Raw genomic sequence first — 20000 nt, forward strand, 5'->3', positions numbered from 1 at the left:
TTTGAGTTCCAATACCTGTGCAGTTTTGACAGCTCCTCTGAACGTTCGTGAATTTCAGTGAAGCCAAAACGGGAATACATTTTCAAGTCCATGTTAAACAAACAGAATATTTTTCCTAGCTAATTTATATAAAACAGGGGAATATTTCAGGATCGATTATATCAACATGTCGTCAAACTGCTAAGAATAAACAACGTCTATTGTTTTTTGAGAAAAATCAGAAAAATGTTAAAAACTAGGTATTTTCGTTTCCTGTGCATGATAAGCATTTCAAACTGAAACAATCAAATCCCATGTAGAATTGACGAGTCAGTGAATAATGAATAACGGGGTTGCTCAAACATTTCTGTGCTGTCAGTTGTGACTTTAATTCATTCATTTTTCAGTCTTCGGGCGTTTTGCATAAGCAGCTAGGTCAATCATTCTTTGTTTAATGAGGGAATATATATACTAATGAAATGGAAATAGCCTTTTCTGATCATGGAAAAGCGTAAACAATTATTTTGACTGATTTACAATTTTTGATCATTTGTTCAGTATGTGTATTTATGTTCACGAAGGTGCATGAACAATTAGGAGGTAACTATGAAATAAATGTGCCCGTGAAAAAAGTGAAAAATGAAAAATCAAAGTGTTTGTGAGATTTTCGTAACATGATTGCTTCAGGTCATTTAAGGTTAATTGTCAAACCAGGAAAAAAAGTTATTATTATGATGAGTTGAAACAAGAATAATTCATTGAAAACTGAGCATTTTCAAAATGAAAATAGAGTATTGTTTTTTTGATAATCATTTTTTGTTTGATTTTTTTAGTTAATAGGTTTCTGTAAGAGTAATTGTCAATAATTTACTTTAATATATAAATTCTAAAAGAGGCATTACTTTCTTTCACGGTATTAAGATTGTCCATTGCTAATATACCTGAATACAATATATTTCCCACAAGTAACATTCAACTTGAATTTACCCAGAAATTATATGTCCATGAATTTTTACAGATTAATTTCCAAGTGTGACAACTTCTTTACAAAAGGTAATAGTGTAATAGTAGTCAGTGACGTTATGTTATTTATTTATTTTTTTCTAAATATAATGTAGCGAGTTAAGACTGAGTGCCGTTGTTGCTTACAGGCAAAGTGGACGAGAAGGCGACACAGCTGCACGCCATCGCATCTCTGAAGGTGCTGCTCGACGCCACCAAGCCCCAGAACGGCCGCGTGGAGACCTACCGCTCCGACGGACTCACCCCGGACGCTCGCCCTGACAATCAGTCGCACGTAAGTGGCCGGTCGTCCCAGGGCACGGAAGTGACGCACGTCGACTCCCTGGGGTCCTCGGACGCGGCTTCCCATAGCGGCCCGCACACCAACGGCGACCTCCAGTCCGAGAGTAACTCCGTCGCGAACAATGTGAGTTATGGCACCAACTCTGTGCGCAAGATCCCTCCCACCACCAAGGCTCTCCCTCCTCCTCCTCTTCCTCCTCCTCAGAACGGCAGCGGCGGCGGCGACAACAACGGCGTCGCGCCGGCTGCCCCCGACGCCACTGATGTGGAGGCAGACGTCACCACCCCCGCGGTAAGGCTGTGCCGATATGTCCCTTCCCTAGGACTGCGATCCCCCCGCCTCTATGGGCGGTTTGCATTCGTCGCCCTCGCTCGCTCTCGAACGCCCTCACTCCGCTTGTGTATTGTTGCTCTCGCATCTACTAGCACTCTTGCTCTCCTGATGAGTTACTGTTGATGTTCATTGCTTGCAGTACTAATTCCCTCCCCCATAGCTTCCCCGACACCCCACCCCCATAATCAAATCTCCCCAGTAGGTCCCAGTAGTTTTTATGGGGCATTCCTTTCCAGATGGCCCCTTCTCAGAAGCATTCTCAGAATACTTTGAAAATTTAGAAAAGTTTCCCTTTGCCAATAGAGTTTAAATAAGTAGACAAAAAAATTTAAAATCTGGATCGTTTCCTCTTGTAGCTGCTTATGTAAAACTGTACAGTCTATTATATCTATTTACATCGAACTCAGAACTCCTTTTTTTCATGTATTTTAGGTATAGTTAAAAAAGTATCTTTTGTCCGACTTCTCAGATGGAAAAACTTCCAGCCTCTTAGATAAATTAAATGGATAATTACTTTCATTTCACACCTGAATAACGTTTAATCTTTACACATTTAAAGCAGAGGACACTGTTTACCAAGAGACAATCTCTTTTGCTTTAATGACTTACAAGTTTATCTATTTATTTATTGATTTACAAGATTATCTATTTATTTAATAGCTGATCTCTTCTTTCTGTTATTTCTCATTACCTACTGTTACATCTTTCTCATTAATACCATGTTCTTCGGAAGCTTGAATTTCAAGTCATTGGCCCCTTTGGTGGCTTTGTTCCAAATGAATAGGGTTCATCTTTTGAATAATGATCATTATAATTAGAAAATGTAACGAAAGCAACTTTCTGATGTTATGAGGATGGCCTTTTACATTGAATAATTTTCATTTTTATTACAATTTGCCCAAGGCTGTATGTACGGCCCCCTGATACCGGTATCAAGCACAGGCTCAAAGGATTCCTTTATCACCCTCCTGTAAAGACAATTCCTTCCAATTAGAGGATGATGGTCTCGTAACCTCTGGCACATTGAGGCTAAACAGCCGTATTCTAGTGAAGTGTGTTGCCCTTAGCCCCTCAAGGGATAAATTGCTTAGCAACAGTAGCAACACAGTTGTCACTGTGTCTAGAATGACCGTGTTAACGCTTGTATTTGAGCTCATCAATATGAATTTCAGAAGCATCTTCTGTCCCTAGTACAGATTTCCCTTCTCGGTGATGGCAAGGCCTGTTTGGATATCATTTAAAACTGATGATGATCCACTGTCGATTTTCGTGTATTATCATCATTACTGTTACCGCTTTCATCAGTAGAATTATTATCATTATTTGCGCGTTCTTGCACATTCATAGTAAGAAAAACAAAGGTCAGTTAATTTCACTTGCAAGCTTTTACAGAGATAAGACTCTTATCACAAGATAAATTTACACGTTCACACACACATATGTATATATATGTCATATACAAAACTGTAAATACAATAAACATTCTTTCAGATACGCAATACAATTCCCGACAGGTTAATGAAGGACAGAATTCCTAATATTTAAAAGTAATCTGGAAGAGACATGAGAAATAACGTGCACTTTAGCGACTGACCTCTTATAGTAGTTTATACAAAAAATCAAAAACGTGTGGGCCTTTGGCAGGTAGTGGCGCAATCTACTGCCTCCTCATTTCATAGGTAGTGGTGCATTCTACTGCCTCCTCATTTCATAGGTAGCGGAGCATTCTACTGCCTCCTCATTTCATAGCTAGTGGCGCATTCTACTGCCTCCTCATTTCTCAGGTAGCGGCACATTCTACTGCCTCCTCATTTCATAGGTAGCGGCGCATTCTACTGCCTCCTGATTTCTCAAGTAGTGGCGCATTCTACTGCCTCCTCATTTCTCAGGTAGCGGCGCATTCTACTGCCTCCTCATTTCATAGGTAGCGGCGCATTCTACTGCCTCCTCATTTCTCAGGTAGCGGCGCATTCTACTGCCTCCTCATTTCTCAGGTAGCGGCGCATTCTACTGCCTCCTCATTTCTCAAGTAGCGGCGCATTCTACTGCCTCCTCATTTCATAGGTAGCGGCGCATTCTACTGCCTCCTCATTTCTCAGGTAGCGGCGCATTCTACTGCCTCCTCATTTCATAGGTAGCGGCGCATTCTACTGCCTCCTCATTTCTCAAGTAGTGGCGCATTCTAATGCCTCCTCATTTATCAAGTAGCGGCGCATTCTACTGCCTCCTCATTTCTCAAGTAGCGGCGCATTCTACTGCCTCCTCATTTCTCAGGTAGCGGCGCATTCTACTGCCTCCTCATTTCATAAGTAGCGGCGCATTCTACTGCCTCCTCATTTATCTTCAGTAGCAGCGCCATCTACTGCCTCCTCATTTCTCAAATAGCGGCGCATTCTACTGCCTCCTCATTTCATAGGTAGCGACCCATTCTACTGCCTCCTCATATCTCAAGTAGCGGCGCATTCCACTGCCTCCTCATTTCATAGGTGGCGGCGCATTCTACTGCCTCCTCATTTCATAGGTAGCGGCGCATTCTACTGCCTCCTCATTTCTCAAGTAGCAGCGCATTCTACTGCCTCCTCATTTCTCAAGTAGCGGCGCATTCTACTGCCTCCTCATTTCTCAAGTAGCGGCGCATTCTACTGCCTCCTCATTTCATAGGTAGCGGCGCATTCTACTGCCTCCTCATTTCATAGGTAGCGGCGCATTCTACTGCCTCCTCATTTCATAGGTAGCGGCGCATTCTACTGCTCCTCATTTTCTCAAGTAGCGGCGCATTCTAACTGCCTCCTCATTTCATAGGTAGCGGCGCATTCTACTGCCTCTCATTTCATAGGTAGCTGGTGCATTCTACTGCCTCCTCATTTCATAGGTAGCGGCGCATTCTACTGCCTCCTCATTTCATAGGTAGCGGCGCATTCTACTGCCTCCTCATTTCATAGGTAGCGGCGCATTCTACTGCCTCCTCATTTCATAGGTAGCGGTGCATTCTACTGCCTCCTCATTTCATAGGTAGCGGAGCATTCTACTGCATCCTCATTTCATAGGTAGCGGAGCATTCTACTGCCTCCTCATTTCTTAGGTAATGGCGCATTCTACTGCCTCCTCATTTCAAAGGTAGCGGCGCATTCTACTGCCTCCTCATTTCTCAGGTAATGGCGCATTCTACTGCCTCTCATTTCTCAGGTATTGCGCATTCTACTGCCTCCCTTCCATTTCTCAAGTAGCGGCGCATTCTACTGCCTCCTCATTTCTCAGGTAGTGGCGCATTCTACTGCCTCCTCATTTCTCAAGTAGCGGCGCATTCTACTGCTTCCTCATTTCTCAGATAATGGCGCATTCTACTGCCTCCTCATTTCTCAAGTAGCAGCGCATTCTACTGCCTCCTCATTTCTCAAGAAGCGGTGCATTCTACTGCCTCCTCATTTCATAGGTAGCGGCGCATTCTACTGCCTCCTCATTTCTCAAGTAGCGGCGCATTCTACAGCCTTCTCATTTCTCAAGTAGCGGCGCATTCTACTGCCTCCTCATTTCTCAGGTAGTGGCACATTCTACTGCCTCCTCATTTCTCAAGTAGCGGTGCATTCTACTGCCTCCTCATTTCTCAAGTAGCGGCGCATTCTACTGCCTCCTCATTTCATAGGTAGCGGCGCATTCTACTGCCTCCTCATTTCATAGGTAGCGGCACATTCTGCTGCCTCCTCATTTCTCAGGTAGCGGCGCATTCTACTGCCTCCTCATTTCTCAAGTAGCGGTGCATTCTACTGCCTTCTCATTTCTCAAGTAGCGGCGCATTCTACTGCCTCCTCATTTCATAGGTAGTGGCGCATTCTACTGCCTCCTTCATTTCATAGGTAGCGCGCATTCTACTGCTCCTCATTTCATAGGTAGCGGCGCATTCTACTGCCTCCTCATTTCTCAAGTAGCGTGCATTCTACTGCTCCTCATTTCATAGGTAGCGGCGCATTCTAACTGGCCTCCTCATTTCATAGGTAGCGGCGCAATTCTACTGCTCCTCATTTCATAGGTAGCGGCGCATTCTACTGCCTCCTTCATTTCATAGGTAGCGGCGCATTCTACTGCCCTCCTCATTTCCTCAAGTAGCGGGCGCATTCTACTGCCTCCTCATTTCATAGGTAGCGGCGCATTCTACTGCCTCCTCATTTCATAGGTAGCGGCGCATTCTACTGCCTCCTCATTTCTCATGTAGCGGTGCATTCTACTGCCTCCTCATTTCATAGGTAGCGGCACATTCTACTGCCTCCTCATTTTTCAGGTAGTGGTGCATTATACTGCCTCCTCATTCCTCAAGTAGCTGCGCATTCTACTGCCTCCTCATTTCATAGGTAGCGGCGCATTCTACTGCCTCCTCATTTCTCAAGTAGCGGTGCATTCTACTGCCTCCTCATTTCATAGGTAGCGGCATATTCTACTGCCTCCTCATTTCATAGGTAGCGGCGCATTCCACTGCCTCCTCATTTCATAGGTAGCGGCGCATTCTACTGCCTCCTCATTTCATAGGTAGCGGCGCATTCTACTGCCTCCTCATTTCAAGGTAGCGCGGCATTCTACTGCTCCTTTCATCTTCCAAGTAGCGGCACATTCTACTGCCTCCTCATTTCATAGGTAGCGGCGCATTCTACTGCCTCCTCATTTCATAGGTAGCGGCGCATTCTACTGCCTCCTCATTTCTCAAGTAGCGGCGCATTCTACTGCCTCCTCATTTCATAGGTAGCGGCGCATTCTACTGCCTCCTCATTTCATAGGTAGCGGCGCATTCTACTGCCTCTTCATTTCTCAGGTAGTGGCGCATTCTACTGTCTCTTCATTTCATAGGTAGCGACGCATTCTACTGCCTCTTCATTTCATAGGTAGCGGCGCATTCTACTGCCTCCTCATTTCATAGGTAGCGGCTCATTCTACTGCCTCCTCATTTCTCAAGTAGCAGTGCATTCTACTGTCTCCTCATTTCATAGGTAGCGGCGCATTCTAATGCCTCCTCATTTCATAGGTAGCAGCGCATTCTACTGCCTCCTCATTTCATAGGTTTCGGCACATTCTGCTGCCTCCTCATTTCTCAGGTAGTGGCGCATTCTACTGCCTCCTCATTTCTCAGATTCCGGGGCATTCTACAACCTCATCATTTCAGTTCATCTTCTTCTCGCTCTCCTCTCCACTTTGCTTTTGACCGCCACTCACACTAAATTTATATATTTATATATGCACGCCACATGCAAGAGCAGGTGGGTGGATCTTTGCTCTGAATACTTCACCTGAGGTAGATGAACAGGTAAAGAGTACCTGGGCATAGCAGAGCCTCGAACCAGGTGTTTTACATGACTCTTAAGCTGTGGAATTCGATCATTGCCTTTGTATCTTTTAAATTTCTGCATCTCATGCCAAAATACTGTTTCATCCTTGTTGTTAGACTCTCTACTTCCTTTTCTGTTTTAGTTTTCGGCTCAGGCGGGAAATAATTTTGCCTAGCCTTCGGCGTCTCATAAAAAAAACTCCTGGGTACAATGAATTAAAACATGTGCTCAAGTGAAAAGAATTTATCACCTATTAAGTAAAAAGAATGCAAAATCTACTTAAGTGAGAAGAATATTTCACCTACTTAATTAAAAAGAATATATCACCTACTTAAGTGAAAATAATATAGCATCTACTTGAGTGAAAAAATATATAATTTACTCAAGTAAAAAGAATGCATCATCTGCGTAAGTGAAAAGAATGTATCATCTACTTGAGTGAAAAAAAAAATATAATTTAAGTAAAATGTCTGTATCATCTACTTAAGTGAAAAGAATATATCCCATACTTTAGTGGAAAGAATATATCGCCTACTTAAGTGAAAAGAATATATATATCCTCTACTCCTGGAAATCCGACTTCTGGAAATCCAACCGCTGGAAATCAGACTCTTCAAAATCCGACTGTTGGAAATCTGACAGCTAAAAATCGAACTGCTGGAAATCCGTCTGTCTCAGACGCTCCATTTAGCCAATATTTGCAGGCGCCTGAAGTTCGCATTATTGATCAAGACAGCGGACCTCACAGCAGATCCGGCCCCCGCCCCTTCCCCTTCCCCCTTCCCCCGCTTCCTCAAAGCCTTGATTTCCAGGGCAGGTGCTCTCGTCTGAGGGATGAAACAGATGGAATATCAAGGAGGACGAGCCTGGCATGCAGGCCTTTGTCGGTATTGTATAATAATGATAATATTATTATTATTATTATTATTATTATTATTATTATTATTATTATTATTATTATCAATGTCGTGCAACAATATTATTATTCTTTAGGGTGTAAACACTGTTCGTATGGAACAAGTCTACAGGGGTCATTGACTTGAAGATCAAAGCAAGTGCGAGCTATTTCTCTCTCTCTCTCTCTCTCTCTCTCTCTCTCTCTCTCCACACACACACACACACACACACACACACACACACACACACACACCCAGTTCCTGAACTGTGAAAATACAAATTAATTTTTTAAAGCTCATATGCTGCATTCCCTCTCTCTCTCTCTCTCTCTCTCTCTCTCTCTCTCTCTCTCTCAAGCTATTCACAGCTGTCAAACAAGAATGACTAATTTGAAAATTCCATATTTATTTTTGTATTTTCTAGAGGCTGGAAGTTTGCGATGACGGTGGTCGGAGAGATATGAAGTTGTAGAAGAAAACTATCGAAGTTTTATTCCTGAAAAGTTATGGTAAACAGAACAAGGGAAATAAATAAAAAAAAATAGTTTTTACATTTATGTGCACAAGGAGTGAGGGTGTGGGACAGCGAACGGCAGCATGATGACAACGCACGTGTACAAATCGTCAAAAACCGCATCGTCTCTTCTTGTCATTTGTTTAAACTTTTTTTTTATCTTCTTTTATCTCCCCTTTTCCATTCGCCTTTGTTTGCCTGTGTTTCCGAAAGACTGAACTCATTCTCCGCCCCGGCCCCCCCGGCCCCCTTGCTTTTTTTTTACCTCTGCCCTTTGCTCGACTGACGTGTTACTGCCAGATTTCTCTTTTGTACTTGTGCGGTGTTTTTATTTTTTTTTCTTACATAGTTTTCCATACAAAGGAAATGTTAGTTTTATTCTAATTTTTTTTAAAGCTACTCTATTGCATATTGTTGCCCGCTGAACGCCGCCACCCGGCGCGTTCATTTCATTGATACTTCACGCTAATTCTGTTCGGTCCACAAATGATACGGACATTAGCGATATGATTGACTATAGCCCCCTACTTGTTTCCCTGTTTTTTCTTCTTTTTTCTCATTCTTGGGTTAGAAGCATCCGGTTTTGTATCATTTTGTCCCTCAGGGAATTTCTTCTCATTCTTGTGTTAGAAGCATCCAGTTTTGTATCATTTTGTCCCTCAGGGAATTTCTTCTCATTCTTGTGTTAGAAGCATCCAGTTTTGTATCATTTTGTCCCTCAGGGAATTTCTTCTCATTCTTGAGTTAGAAGCGTCCGGTTTTGTATCATTTTGTCCCTCAGGGAATTTCTTCTCATTCTTGTGTTAGAAGTATCCAGTTTTGTATCTTTTTGTCCCTCAGGGAATTTCTTCTCATTCTTGTGTTAGAAGTATCGAGTTTTGTATCATTTTGTCCCTCAGGGAATTTCTTCTCATTCTTGTGTTAGAAGCATCCAGTTTTGTATCATTTTGTCCCTTAGGGAACCAGTTTTCATCATATCTCTTGATAGCTGCTTTTATTCTGAGAATGGACCGAGGGAATTATTCCTTCCTCCTATACATTTTCTCTCCTTAGTTCGCTTCCTGTGTGCATTACCCTTGCCCTGCGCTGCTGTGTCTTGAGAGATTTTAATGAAAGTTTTCGTTTTCATCCAAGTTAGCGTTTCCTCTTTACCAACGAAATAGTCACCTTTTCTTATTCCTGTATTTAGTGGTTGCTATGTCGCCGAATTCTCTTCCTTTTTGGAAGAGCAGACATCTCTTTTTCATATATAAACTCGTACATGACGACGATCTGCATTGTGAAATTCCCCTCCCAATTATTATTTTTGACTGAATCTCCGCTTACTCTTGACTGATATAATTGTGTCCTCGCATAATTTCGCAATTTACTGCATTATATATCTTAGTTATTACATATTGCTAAACGTATATCTGAAACCCCTCCCCCTTTATCATTGCCTCTATTAGAAACAGACCGCGTGCAGCATCCAATCTTGTTTGTGCATCTTGGGAACTTTATTTTCCTGCCAGTAATGACATGTGGCGATGCCTTGTACCCGCTAAATTCGGTGCTCAGTTTTTTCATTTGTTTGATGATTTCAGGTTTCCGTTTACGACACTTAAGCGTCCGGTGTTCACCGCGTGTTACTTCCGTTTCCGGTTGATTCGGCGAGAGAGAGAGAGAGAGAGAGAGAGAGAGAGAGAAGAGAGAGAGAGGTTTAGATTGCGATTCTTTTACCGCTTATGATTCACCATGGGCTATTTTCGTTTCCGATTAGTTCGTCCTTTGTTTATCAGTTATCAGTTTGTGTGTGTGTGTGTGTGTGTGTGTGAGAGAGAGAGAGAGAGAGAGAGAGAGAGAGAGAGAGAGAGAGAGAGAGAGAGAGAGAGAGAGAGAGAGAGAGAGCAAGCAATACTTTCATTACTTCTGAAAGTGCATTTTTGTTACTTTTCAGGAACGTTCTGTCCTAAGAGAGAATGTCGTGAATGTGATGACGACGCGTCTTGTCGTGTGATTTGACCATTGATATTTTATACGATCTGCAATTTCTTCTTTATTCCTTTTGGGCGGCCAGAAGATCCATAGGACATCAATAGATTCGTTCCTCGTGCCTCCATAGTGACATGCCGTCATTGCACTATTATCATTATACTATTCCTCGGGCTGATTTGTCGTAGTTCTTAGGCGCAGAAGAAAGCAAAACGCATATGTCGGCAGCGGAGATTCTTTATATATATATATATATATATATAGTATATATATATATAGTATATATATTATATATATAAATATATATATGTATATATAATATATCATATATAATATAATATATATATATATATATATACAGGGTGTCCATAAAGTCCCAGTACCATTACAAGTATCTTTTGCTCAGAATGGTACTGGGACTTTATGGACACCCTGTATATATAGATATATAAAGTCTCTTTATATGTAATTAGACAATCAGTATTATTACACTTAATTCATATAAAATCTTCATGTCCTCTAATGAATGACTACAACGCTACAACCATCACTTTTTGAATAACCCAAACACCTTACCTATGCCGTATACATATGTATGTAAGCCCATCACTTAAGTCTTCCGTGGAATAATACGGTTTTGAAGTGCCGAGATTAGTCTTCGCTGATCTAAACTAAACGTATGAATAAACCTGTCAGAAAGATTCCGCCATTAACTCAATGCTTGATAAACCACCGTGTTCTGTTTCGTAGTGAAATGTTTCTTGCTGGCATTAAAATCCTTCAGATAAAATCTCTGTTTGGGAAAAGATGGGAGGCAAGTACTGAAGATTTACCGCAGAAAGTGTTATCTTTTTTCTCTGGTAATGATACTGCCACTGGTAATCAGTGAAGTGATGGTATATATATATATAATATATATATATATATATATATATATATATATATATATATATACATATATATATATATATATATATATATATATATATATATATATATATAAGACGTGTGTGTTTATATGTATATTTAAAACTCGAAACCTTTTACTTAAGGGCTAAGATTTATGAAATCGTAAATCCTATACTTGTACAAAGTCGATTAAAAAAAACGATCTTTTCAAGCGTTTTCAATACCTTTCAGCTTCATGTGTTTCTGAATAGTTTTTGTATTTCAGGTAATTAACTTTTGAATTACCTTTTTTCCTCCCTCCCCCCAGTTTATTTCCGAGTCGAGAGAGGGAGGTTTGAGAAATGTCCGATTTGGATTTTGCCAGCCTTCACCTGTATCTTCACCTTTTTTCAATTGTCGGCATTCCTCTGAAGTTGCGTTGAACCGAGACATGATTCCCTTCCGCGTTCTATCGACGTACCACCAGCTAAGCAGCCTCTTCTCACATTTGCCACAAGAGATCTATGCCAAGTCAGCAGTGTAAGCTCACAGTTCCTTAGTTAGCTTCATTCCTCCATTTGTATCCTGATAATTTCACCAGCTTTATCGTCGGGCGGAGGTCAGCAGCAAGTCGCAGCCATTTATCACTTGGCTAACAACAAGGTGACCTTGCCATGGAAGCTAGCAGGTTGATGGGAGCCAAAGTTCAAAGTTCAAAGGTATATATACGTCTTCATCGTATGGATTTGGCCTGATTCTTTGTCCCTTCTCCGCCTTTGGAGAGGCGATTTCTGTCACTTGCAGTGTTAAACCTGTTCATTTTTCTTTGGTTTTCTTTCAATTTTTTCTTCCCTTCAGGGGAAGATTTGACATGGGTGTTTAGCTTCTCGTTATTTCATTTAACAAACCAAGAACTTAAAGGATCCTATTTCTTTTTTTAAGTAAACAGACCAGGAAGGTTCTAGGATACCACCAATTATTTTCTCTTTCCAGACACTTATTTATTTATTTATTTATTTATTTTTTGTGTAGGTTTGGGTATGACTTATCCATTGTCAGGGGCGTCATTTAATAAGGAGGTGGGGAGAACTGGCCTCCCCCACAAGACTCTTGCTTGCCCCCCCCCCCCCCAAAAGCCCTCACTTTTCCCCCCCCCCCCCCACCCCCCCCCCAACCCTCAACTTAGCCCCCTCACCTTCAAGCCCCAAGAAGTAATAGCATGTTTTCATTTTAAAATGTGCAGGTCATAAATATGAAAGTTCTCAGAAATATTATATATGTTTCTTGATCCTTTTCTGTCTACTAGCGACCGGTGATGATGAGATAAACAAAAAACAGTAGTGTGAGCATATAGTTTTTTGCTGAAATACCTTTCTCGTTGTGGCTTAAAAAAACATAAAATAGCTCATAATTAAAAAAAAAACAAAAATTTAAAAAACCCAGCTTATTAGGCTCGCCTTTCGCTCGCCAAACCAGTCCTTTAACCCCCCACCCCCCAAACCCCCCATCCCCACCCCAACAAAAATCTGAAATGACGCCCCCTGTCCATTGTTGTATGGAGGACTCACTTGACTTATTTCCTAGGAGAATCCTTTTAAGGCTGCTGTAGTAGTGAGTCATGAATCAAAAGCCTCCTTTCAGTTATTTTGCGACTTCGCCACGTTTCCTTTCTTGATCTTCTTCTCTAAACCCTGGTAATGAATCCTCCAGCTTTCTTAGGTCGATCACCCCCTCATTCCAGCACGTGCAATGGCGTCGTCATTTCCTGGAGCTTTCCAGCAGACCTTGAAAGCGGTGGCTGTTTTATGCCGCGCGTTCGTGTTCTCAACCGACACGAACGTGATTCTTAGAGGCTTTTCGTCCAAAATGATCTGGGTCGAGTTGTGATTTTCGCGAGACTTCCTCTTGATGTTTTTTGGTTCATGTTTCTGACCTCAGTATGTCAGAAGGGAACAAAACCCTTGATTTTTATTATTATTTAATGTATGGGAGTCAGAGCGTTTCATTGTCTGAGTTGCATGTGTTGCAGTAATATCTGACACTTCCATTCTATGGTGAGAAATGATGAATTCAGGCGTTCACAATATTAAGGGTCCCCAGAGGTCCAAGTCGCATTTTTTTGCTCCAAAGTCTTCTAAAAGCGTACTTGCATATGTAGACTCCAAGGTGGTCGAAAACCCCATCACCTAACAAGAGTGGTGATATGCGTGTTTGAAAATGCCAATTTACAAACTCTGTTTTCTCACGATTTTTTTTTTCTAATCAGCCCCTGGAAACCCTTAATATTGTGAACGCCTCAATTATTATTAGACGAGTGAATATCATCAATGAAAGTAATGAAAGCAAAGACCAGCCTCCTCCTCCTCCTCCTCCTCCTCCTCCTCCTCCTCCTCCTCCTCTCAATGGAATATTATCCTTTGGTATTTAATCGTTTACATTCAATGGCATCATCCCGTCAACTTAATGATGACGTTCATGGCTTGCAATCTTGGCTCGGCACTAGAGCATCACGTTTTTGCAACATTTGAATCTGTTGATAAACATACTACGATGCGGGAAAAAGGGAACATTTCTGTTTTTGTACAACTTGTAGATTAGAAGATACACGTTACCTGTCAATAGGTATTTCTTATGCTAGCTCCTCAGTGGCGTGATCGGTATGGTCTTGGCCTGCCACCTCGGTGGCCGCGAGTTCGATCCTCGGGCATTCCATTGAGGAGTTAAAGATGTGTATTTCTGGTGATAGGAGTTCATTCTCGGCGTGGTTCGGAAGTCACGTAAAGCCGTTGGTCCCGTTGCTGAATAACCACTGGTTCCATACAACGTGAAAACGCCATACAAACAAACAAACAAATATTTCTTATGCTGCGGAATACTTTTTTTATCTTCCCATTAATTTTCGTCGATATATTCCAATTTTTGCAAATGGCTTTTATTTATAATATTTACATATGTGTGTTTTCTGAAGTTAATTTGATTTCCCTAAATGAGAAAAAAGGGGCGTGGTTCCTTAAAACCGGTGACGTCATTTAAGAAATAATGAACGTAGTCTTTTTTTTTTTTTTTTTTTTTTTTTTTTTTTTTTTTTTTTTTTTTTTTTTTTACCCTAAACCAAATTTGAAATCATACTTATGAATGCTGTATAGAGTGATGTTGGAGTTCAGTCATGAATGCTGTGCTTCTTGCCCAGGTGCTGTGATGCTGTTTACAGCTGTAGATGATATTATTATTATTATTATTATTATTATTATTATTATTATTATTATTATTATTATTATTATTATTATTATTATTATTATTATTATTATAGCGAAATCTGCTGTCTTCTTTTTCCTTGGGACCATTCCAGCCAAGGAAAAATAGTCACCAGTAACCGAAAAGGTTATTTTTTTTTGTTTTTTTTTTTACTGATAATCCACGTATAAATAGAAACCTTTTCCTTAAATAAGCTCTAATCTAAATAAAATAAGTAAACCGCTCGTAAATAAAAGCCTTAGATAAACATAATTGCCTATTAAATCAAGCTAAATGCATGTGTTCATCAAAATCATGAAGAATTTCATTTTTTGTCAATGTAAGCATCTCTCATGATTACTCATAGTCAGTCCATTTCATTAAACTCTCTCTCTCTCTCTCTCTCTCTCTCTCGTCTCATCTCTCTCCTCTCTCTCTCTCTCTCTCTCTCTCAGTCCGTCAGGCTGTCTGTCTCTCCCTAGTAGAGATTTCTAATTTACGAGTTCCGGCATAGATTGTGGGTTATCATTTCCACCGATTCTGGCAAAGTATCTCATCTGTAACTCCCTATTTGTGTCACCTGTTGCAGCGTCGTTTCCAGATGAGCTCAATCATGGTGCTCTTGGACCTATTCCAAAGTCGTGGTTCCTGGGTGTCTGGCGTTTTCCTATTCTCAAAGAACAGAAGAAGAAGAAGAAGAAGACACAAAGACTCATGATTTTTATTTAATTCACTCAAACGATGGGATTAGATATCCTTGTCATTCATGTTGAATCCCTTGGCACTCATTTTGGCATTCACCTCCACCCCCCCCCCCCCCCCCGGGAAGTTCTTGTTCACTTTGAACTTCATAATAATATATCTGAGGATTCTTCGTGTCTCCCTCTAACCGTCCCCCCCACCCACCCTCCGCCAGGAAGGTCTTATTTACTTTGAACTTCATGATATATCTGAGGATTCTCCGTGTCTCCCACCCCCCTCCCCACCAGGAATTCTTTTCTTGTTTCCCTTGAACTTCATAATATATATTGAGGATTCTTCGTGGCTCCCTTCCCGCCCCCCTCCCACCCCCCACCTCCACCCCCAACCTCCAACCCCCTCTTATGCGGTTCAGAACTATGAAACGCCAATATTTCAGCGTCTTGGACCAATTTAGAAACTATTTCTACAAAGATGCGTCATTCTTGTGGAATAAGTGTCCCGGTTGAAGTGCCATTTGTTGAGGAGCTTGGGGGAATTTATTTGCTACGCTCTTTATAAGAAGAAGTCGCGCGGTGCCTGTTTGTCTTCTGACACACGGAGAAGAATTTAACCATTTTCTCGCGTTTTGTTTTCAGGATTTGTACGTAGGCTAAGTGTCGGCGGTCGCATAGAGCTTAAATATTGTCTTTAGTCAAAGGCAGCATCGAGAAGAGCAAGTTTCCCCCGAATTTTAACTTACAGCTAGGACAATACATTTGAAAAACTCTCTCTCTCTCTCTCTCTCTCTCTCTCTCTCTCGTACACACACACTCTTCGAATTTCGCAAGCTCTCGGAGAATCGGATGGAGGTCGTCTTGTCCAATATATTCACGAATATTTGATTCACAAACACGAACCTCTCTGGACCAGACTGTCAAAGCATTGGTGTCATGAGGATCAAGTTACGTAAATGTTTATAAATAGATGCTCCTGGATGCCCACAAACGCTACTGCATCGACATTATTTATGTAAATAATCCCGAAGGAGGTTAGTGTTTTGAATTGTATGACTTTTTGTATATTCACTACAACAAAAGGAATGAAATTCCGCTTCTATGAGTAGACCAAGAATGATTGATTATTCTGGAAGAGCTTTCATATCTTTTTTTTTTTATATATTTTTTTCTCTACCCATCTGGACAAACCCTTGCAGAGAACGTTTACCAGGTCTTAGATTTTTTTTTTTTCTTTCTTTTAACAATGAGCAGTTCCCTTTTTTTGAGGAATTCGGAGAATGGAGGCTCTCCTGCCCTAATCTACAAGACTGTGACTTATTCTCGACTGAGTGGTCGATTGTAAAATCCGTTTACCGAAGAAGATTAGAATAAGATTTCGTCGGAACGCGAAGGTTCGAAGGAAAACCCTGAAAGGTGGTTTTCGGATTATCAGAAAAAGGCGGTGGAAGTTTTTCGCTTTACGTTTTATCCATCGATTGTGCATATTGTGTGTAATTTGAATTAATGCATTAATGATAAGGTTTCAGATTGTTACTTGGTAAGGAGAATTGTCTTATTTTTTTATAATGTGTATTTGTTAAACTATTACTGATATGTGTAATTTTCTGCTTTTTACTCTTTAGTTATCATTATCATTATGCGTAAGATAATGAATGCAACTTGTTTCCCCCTTTAAGTAAAATGAAAATATGTACGTCAAACTCCTACACTTATTTTTAATTTTGTTCACAGCGAAAAGTGGCGATTTATATCGTTTCTTAATATTCTTTGTCAAATCAGACCTACAGGATTATTGCTTGACCAACCACGCTCGTAGATTGTCAGTAAAAGGACAGGTTTAAAGCCCGCCATATTTATTCTTTATCATAATCAACTACTTTATTGGCTTGTTTCAGATCTAAAATGTCTAACTAACCAAAGCATTACGTGTAACTGCAAGGGTCTATTAAAAAGCAGGATTCTTAAGAAAAAAGAAAAAATTTAAAATTTCGTTTGTCACGATGATTTGAATGAAACTCATAAGCGTGGGTCAGTAGAAATTATTATTATAAGTACAAAAGCTACAATCACTGAAGTTTCAGGTGTCATTTCTTAGTGATAGAACATTATTAAATACAACTCGGGTCATAAGAAAATGCAGCCACACACACACAAGCACACACACACACACAGAGCTAAGACAGGAACCAGCTATCTACAGAAGGTTAGCAGACAAAAAATGATGCAACTTCGAGAAGGGAAAATCCCTGTATTTTCAAAGGTTTTCAGACAAATGCAAGAGGGCATAGGTTGCACCAAACACTGTGGAGGTTGAAAAGGGTATGACAATACAATTGACAGACACTATTAGGAGAACAAGCATAGGTAACATAACAAAGAATGATTATCAGATACTTGGTGGGCTTATAACTTCAAATTATACCATTTAGAGGGTTTATTACACAAGGGTTTTAAGTAAGGGGATGTTTACCAAAGATTCATATGGTCTGGTTGCAGACATTCAGAGTTGGTTATCAAAGGTTAAGAAGGAGACAGATAACTACTGAAGGGTCTATAGAAGGGAGTTATCAAACATGAAAACTACTAGGGAAAGATTGCAAACATCAAAGAAGGGTTTGAGACAGTTTTGAATAGCGTGTGCAGCTCTAATACATTTATGGGGAAGTTGCCAAACAGATAAGGTAATGCAGGTAATATCAGTGTGTTTTGAGGGTGACATTTAAATTGTCATAACAAAGATAGTTTCTAGAGAGTGGTCAGCAGATGATTTAAGACAAAACAATTCATTAGTGAACATTCATTGATGAGAAAGGCATGGTCTATAGATTTAGAATGTGTTACTAACCAGTTGCAAAAGAACTTGTATCTGAGTACACATCTACACACTCATCCACACGCACACGCACACGCACATAGACACGCACACGCACATAGACACACACAGAAAAAACTTGGAATGGATGTGAAGTTTGTAGCTTCGATTAATCTCTGCTCATGGTCAGTGTTACGTCCACAAATACAGACGCATCTTCACATACTTTGATGCGAGTTTTTGTAATTTACCTGTTAGTTAATTCTTCGTAGATTGATTTTCATTAGTGGCGTTTACCGAATCGTTTCACTAGACACTCCTGAAGGTAATTACGTAATTACGAGCTATAGAAAAAAAAAGTGACAGCAGTAAGAAGTAAATTCTGTCGTTAAAGATCTCTCTCACAGCCAAAACTGACTTAAAAGAAATGAATCGCTTGAATGTACTATAATGAAATCAGTCGAATGAATCCACGAGCAATTCTTCGATAATAACATTTTGCTTGCAACGCCAAGCTTCGAAATTTAAAACGAATCGTTATTATCGTCCTGCTGTGATGACCAGATGGGTGGCGCTCTCCTTCACAGGTATGAATGGCGTTGACAGTGTCTGTTATTGTTAGTTTCATTAACCTAGAGATTAGCTTAAAGGTAAGGAGAAGTAAACTCCGGTGTCATTCACTTGTACAAAGGTGGTAAGTCGAAGGCCAATTTCAGCCAGTCCACGCCAACGGCTCTGCGGTCGAGGAGATCGTCCTAACCAGCACTCCCCCGAGGCACGACCCAGTCAGGGTGCCCGCGATCCGGGAGGTCGTCACTACGACGTGGCAAGACGACTTGGAAACCCAGGGCGTGCTCCCCCCCGTCGATATGGGCAACCCCAAGGGCGTCACCGACCAGCAGGTGTATTGGACGTCCAGCCCGGAGAACGAAGTACGTTTTCAGAGGACACTCAAAACAAAACCAAAATCAATGCACCCACCCTCACCCCTTCGTCAATCTTGCGGCGGAGGACGTCACCACCATGTTTTTCCTATCTCTCTCTCCCCCTCTCTCTCTGTTCCGCTTTGTGTACCACGCGTACCGTTCCAAGCGATATTTTCCTGTACTTGAATTGTTTCATTGACTAAACCACGTTCTTTTTTTTTTGAATGAGATGCCTGCCTGCTGTCACAACCGTAGCTCGTTCATAGATCATGTTTGCTGTATGATGGCCCCCTTTTATCATGTTTATGTCACCAGCGGGTCATCATCTCTTATCATGGATCGTCTCACGAAGAAGAACAGAATAATAATAGAAAAAAAATTTCGTAAGCTGTTCACCTTTTCCACATCTCACAAAAGTCGCACAATGCAACCCAGCAGCGCTTGGATACGCAATTTCAATTTCGTTTTTATTATTATTCTACGTACGCCACTCAGCGAGGAGCGACGATCACAAGGTCTCTCTCTCTCTCTCTCTCTCTCTCTCTCTCTCTCTCTCTCTCTCTCTCAAGTTCCTCTCTCGTCCTTCTCCTCCTCTCTCATCTCCTTTCGTCTCTCTCTCCTTACCTATGAATTGGGTCCCATATCTTTTAACGTAGCATGGCACCATACGTAGATAAAATCACAGTTGGCACACACTGTTGTACGAAATTGAATAAAACTTGACATTTTGATGACGTCATTACTTGGCATAAGATTTCCTTGAAACAGAAAAGAGTCTTGACGGTTCTTATCTAATTGGGTCTTCGTTTTCGTTTCCCAGTTTCTGAAAAGTATATAGAGACATCTTTTTCTCTGTTCCAGTTTTTCATGGTCGTCTAATGAATATTCAAGCCTTTTGAAAAATGTACAGAGATAAAAAGCTATTGTGTGTTTTCTTTATTTCTTTCTTTCTTCTTCTTCTTCTTCTTCTTCTTCTTCTTCTTCTTCTTCTTCTTCTTCTTCTTCTTTTCTTTCTGGTAATCGTCACGAGTCATCATCATCAAAGAATTCTCTTTCGTTACGAAATATGCATCCGTCACCTTTCGAAATTTCGTAGTTAGATTATTATTATTATTTATAATTATTATTATT

At 40.8% G+C, this 20000-nt stretch overlaps 1 protein-coding gene across 10 annotated transcripts in view; it reads left to right on the forward strand.

Annotated features, from left to right (window-relative positions):
* Positions 1–20000, forward strand: part of LOC135218566 (sodium/potassium/calcium exchanger 2-like) — a 490480-nt gene that overhangs the window by 439866 nt on the left and 30614 nt on the right. For 9 of the 10 annotated variants that reach the window (XM_064254943.1, XM_064254946.1, XM_064254942.1 and 6 more), the window contains one exon: positions 1131–1576. In XM_064254943.1, the coding sequence (XP_064111013.1) occupies positions 1131–1576 (446 nt within the window). The remainder of the gene's footprint in view (positions 1–1130; positions 1577–20000) is intronic. The other variant, XM_064254952.1, reaches the window with a different exon arrangement.

Source organism: Macrobrachium nipponense, chromosome 9, assembly GCF_015104395.2.
Source record: "Macrobrachium nipponense isolate FS-2020 chromosome 9, ASM1510439v2, whole genome shotgun sequence".
In the NCBI taxonomy this organism is placed as follows: domain Eukaryota; kingdom Metazoa; phylum Arthropoda; class Malacostraca; order Decapoda; family Palaemonidae; genus Macrobrachium; species Macrobrachium nipponense.